The 4,144-nt window shown below is 28.3% G+C and overlaps 1 protein-coding gene across 1 annotated transcript; it reads left to right on the top strand.

The window, feature by feature from the left end:
* Window positions 1–307: 307 nt before the first annotated feature.
* Window positions 308–2,784, top strand: LOC145109046 (protein C2-DOMAIN ABA-RELATED 5-like). Its single transcript, XM_079046152.1, has 3 exons — window positions 308–577; window positions 879–971; window positions 2,372–2,784. Exons 1-3 carry the CDS (start codon window positions 467–469, stop codon window positions 2,660–2,662), a joined length of 495 nt encoding a protein of 164 aa, XP_078902278.1. The 5' UTR covers window positions 308–466; the 3' UTR covers window positions 2,663–2,784.
* The last annotated feature ends 1,360 nt before the right edge of the window (window positions 2,785–4,144 follow it).

The raw sequence follows: 4,144 nt of genomic DNA, 5'->3' as shown, positions 1-4,144 counted from the left end.
TCAAAATAATATTATTATGATTAATAATTTAAGTAATTAACATAAAAAACATGACAAGCAAATAATAGTTATATTACTTAGTTTATTTTTCTAAAGAAAAAAGAAAACAAAAAAGATTATTTAAATTAAATTAAAAAAAAAACATAATCATTAGCGGTTCCATGTTTGATGGGACTAGAGGGTTTTTATAAGAATTTTGGTTTTTTTTTTTAATTTATTTATTTATTTTTTTGTTTTTTAAGAAACCGCTTAAAAAAATGAAAGAAAGAAAAAGAAAATTCAACCCAAACACACGTACATGACCAGACCTTGTCTTCCACCCTTTTCTTCTTCATTCTTTATTTATATACCTCGTGAATATCCTAATCTCCCATTCAAAAGCTCTAGATCTCTGTTAATCATCCATAATCACTTTTCACTTTAAGATTGTAGTAGTTTATCTATCTATACACAAATAAAGTTCTTGATGGAGCACTTTCTAGGTTTGCTTCGAGTTCATGTTCACAGAGGCGTAAATCTTGCTGTTCGTGATGTCCGTACCAGTGATCCTTATGTTGTTATTCAAATGGGCAAACATGTACTGATTTCTCTCCGATTTATATATTATTTTACGTATTGCACTCTTATATCCATGATTCGTAGATGACATGATGTTGGAACGCATAAAAAACTAAACAAATTAAGATGTTTTTCGTTATTTTTCGAGCTGAGATAATGTTGATTCTGCTAGAACTTGGTTGTGGTGGTAGTGGTGCCGGCGATCACCGATGGCGGAGTAAAATCGATCCGGTCATCACGGCGTCATTTCATGAATCTATGAATTAATTAACTGTATTCTTTAGAAATTAATTAACTGGTTTTTGCTTTTTATGATTCAGAAATTGAAAACTCGAGTGGTGAAGAAGAACATCAATCCTGTGTGGGATGAAACTTTGACTCTATCGGTTTCTGAGCCTCTACCGGTCAAACTTGTGAGCTCTTACTTTTCGTGATTTTGAACGTAAACTTGTACTCCATGCTGTTTTAGTTGTACATTGGTTGGAAACTAGGGTTTCATTTAATGCATGTAGGAATTAGTCAAAATTAGTCGGGATTTGTTCAAAGTCTTAGGTTTTAAATAAATAAGGGAAATGATTCTTTTATTTAATAAATTAGTTAATCCATATATAAAGTATATATGTTTTAAATTTATATTATAACTGTAAATATAATCTATGTAGATAAATTAATATTTTAAATAGAAAAATCTAACCCCCATAATAATTTGATATGATTTGTGGTTTTTAAAAAGGTTTTATCAACATATTTCCTTTAAATATAAAATATAATGAAACCTTTGTTTCTGATTCAAATTATGGTGGTGCTCAACATGTCTATAGAAAAATAGAATCTTGACAAAGTAAACTCATGTATCTTGTCTTATGATTATTTTATATTATTTTTATTTTTAAATAAATAATAGAGAAGTATTTCGGGTAGGTTGGAATATTTTTTTTCATGTTTTGATTTATTGCTAGTCTATGCCAAATTTGCCACTGACCACCAACTAAAATAGGAAAATGCATATTTAATTTGCCGTAATCATTTGACTAAATACTAGAAAATTTTGATTTAATAAAAATATGAAATTATATTAATATTATTTAAGAAATTGACTTCTAGCAACGGCATTATGTATTGTCTTTTATCCTTCACACCTCATGCAAATATCATCTTAAACATTCTTAAACATAAATGAATTTAAAAGTTGTTTAGAAGAAATTAAATTTGATGTTAAAATATTAAAAATGATAAAGCTTCAAAGATTTACATAATTGTTATAATTATGGATAAATCAATTTTTTAAAGTAATATATCTCCTAGTACCTTTATAGAGGTGCTATATTTCTACCCATGTAATAACATTTTCTATGTAATTTAAAAATGGAAGGTGATTGTTCAACTTAATTTTTTAATTCACCCGCATAAAATAATAAAATATATATTTGATATATAATAATTATGATAATATTTTATTTTATATAAATAAATCAAATTTTAAGTAAAATAATTATTTTACTAATTCAGTAAAACATTTTATTATATTGGTATATACCCATGGATTGTAGTTCTAAATTACATGATGTCATGATGTGACCCAATCGACAAATAATATTGCGCATGTTAGAAACGAATGGTCTTTTGTTTTTTTCTATTTTGTTTTCACTTGGTCATGATTTTATTACGTCACTTTAAAGTATACCATGAGTATCACATGTTAGACATGTGACTAGTTGTATATCGCTTAAGAGAAATTAAATATCGTTTTATACATTTCTCCTGAAGTTTTATAAAACTTTCAAAACTCACCCTTATGGTTTAAAAAATACAGGAAGTGTACGACAGAGATACGTTTAGTCTCGATGACAAAATGGGGGATGCAGTGTTCAACATTCAGCCATTCTTAGAATCTGTCAAAATGCATTTGGACGATCTTCCAAACGGCACGGTCATCACAACTGTTAAACCGGCCAGGACCAACTGTCTGGCTAAAGAAAGCCAGATCATATGGACCGACGGAAAAGTTATTCAAAAGATGATTCTTAGACTGCAAAATGTCGAATGCGGTGAGGTTGAGATTCATTTGTCGTGGATTGATATTACAAGCTCTAGAGGTGTGTAGTTAATTAGTTTGTGGTAGTTCTTGTTGTGTGTTTGTATAATTGTATAATATAGATTCATGAAAGATCTATTAGTTTGTGTTCGTTTATATTTTTATTCGATGGATTTGGTTTTTAATTTTAAGTGGTGTTGTGATGTTATGTATGTAGAATTAAATGAAAATATAAATTTCTAAGCAATTGATAATATTGATAGAGAAACATAAAAACCATGTCTTTCACTTTCTTAAAATTATTTATAAAATTATTTATAGTTATAATATCGAATTTGATGAATAGATATTTAAGCAATATTATCTTCTCATCAACTTCTTCAAGCAAATCTTAACTATAAATGGATAAGTTGTGTCACTTTCAGTTGTGTTACATGTTTTCTCAATAAGTTAACTAGTTATGTTTTATGTTAAATAATAATAATAATAATAATAATAATGTATCTTTATTCGAAATCTTCAGTTGTCATTAGGAACCAATTCAACTGGGTTATGACATAGTTGAGTTATGATAATATCAGGGGCGGACGCAGGAATGCATATTAATTAGGTTTTGTCGATGTTGAAATAGGTATTGCTGGTAAAAGAAAAATAGGTAAAAAAGATCGAAAATCAATTTTTTTTTCACTGCGTTACGTGGGAACAAGATGTTGCTATTGCCACACCGAGCATCTAGGTAAAACCGCCCCTGGATAATATATATTTTTATTTGTCTAATTTAAGTTGTTCTTTTTATATTTTATATGTATACCTAACCATTAATATGGACGGAGTGGAGGCAGGTTGGCCTCTACGTTTGTTGCCGGCAGCTACACCTATGTCCGACACTACAGATTTTGAACGTAAGGATAGTAAAGCCATTGTTCCTTTTTCTCTCTCTTCTTTTTTAACTTTGCTCAATTGTTGCAATATGTGTTTTTTAAAATTATATATATATATATATATATATATATATATATATATATATATATATATATATATCATTCTCAACCTCTTAACAATTGACATATACTTCCACAACTACGGTTGATACGAACCGAACGAACATGATCAAATAAACAAACGAGTTTTCTTGTTCATGTTTGTTTGTTTAAAAATTTACATTGTTCATGTTTTTTTCGTTTATGTTCGTGAACATACTAAATAAACATAAACGAACGTAGATAAATAAACATAATTGAACATATATGAACTTAAACGAACATATAAAATAGTGATGTAATCAAACACAATTAAACATATATGAACATAAAATGAACTTAAATAAACGAATATAAACGAAAAACATAAACAAACGTTTACAAACATAACTGAACGAATGAGATCATTATTCATGTTCGTTCGTTTAGTTAAACGAACGAGAATTTGTGTTCTTGTTCGTTCATTTATTAAATAAACTAACATAAACGAACTTCTCGCCGAACGGTTCACGAACAGTTTGTCGAACGTTCAGCTCGTTTATATTCCTATCCACAACCATCTCAAATCCTA

Source organism: Lactuca virosa, chromosome 4 (assembly GCF_052849685.1).
Source record: "Lactuca virosa cultivar CGN04683 chromosome 4, Lactuca_virosa_CGN04683_v6, whole genome shotgun sequence".
Taxonomy (NCBI): domain Eukaryota; kingdom Viridiplantae; phylum Streptophyta; class Magnoliopsida; order Asterales; family Asteraceae; genus Lactuca; species Lactuca virosa.
This window is presented reverse-complemented; position numbering and strand designations above follow the sequence as displayed.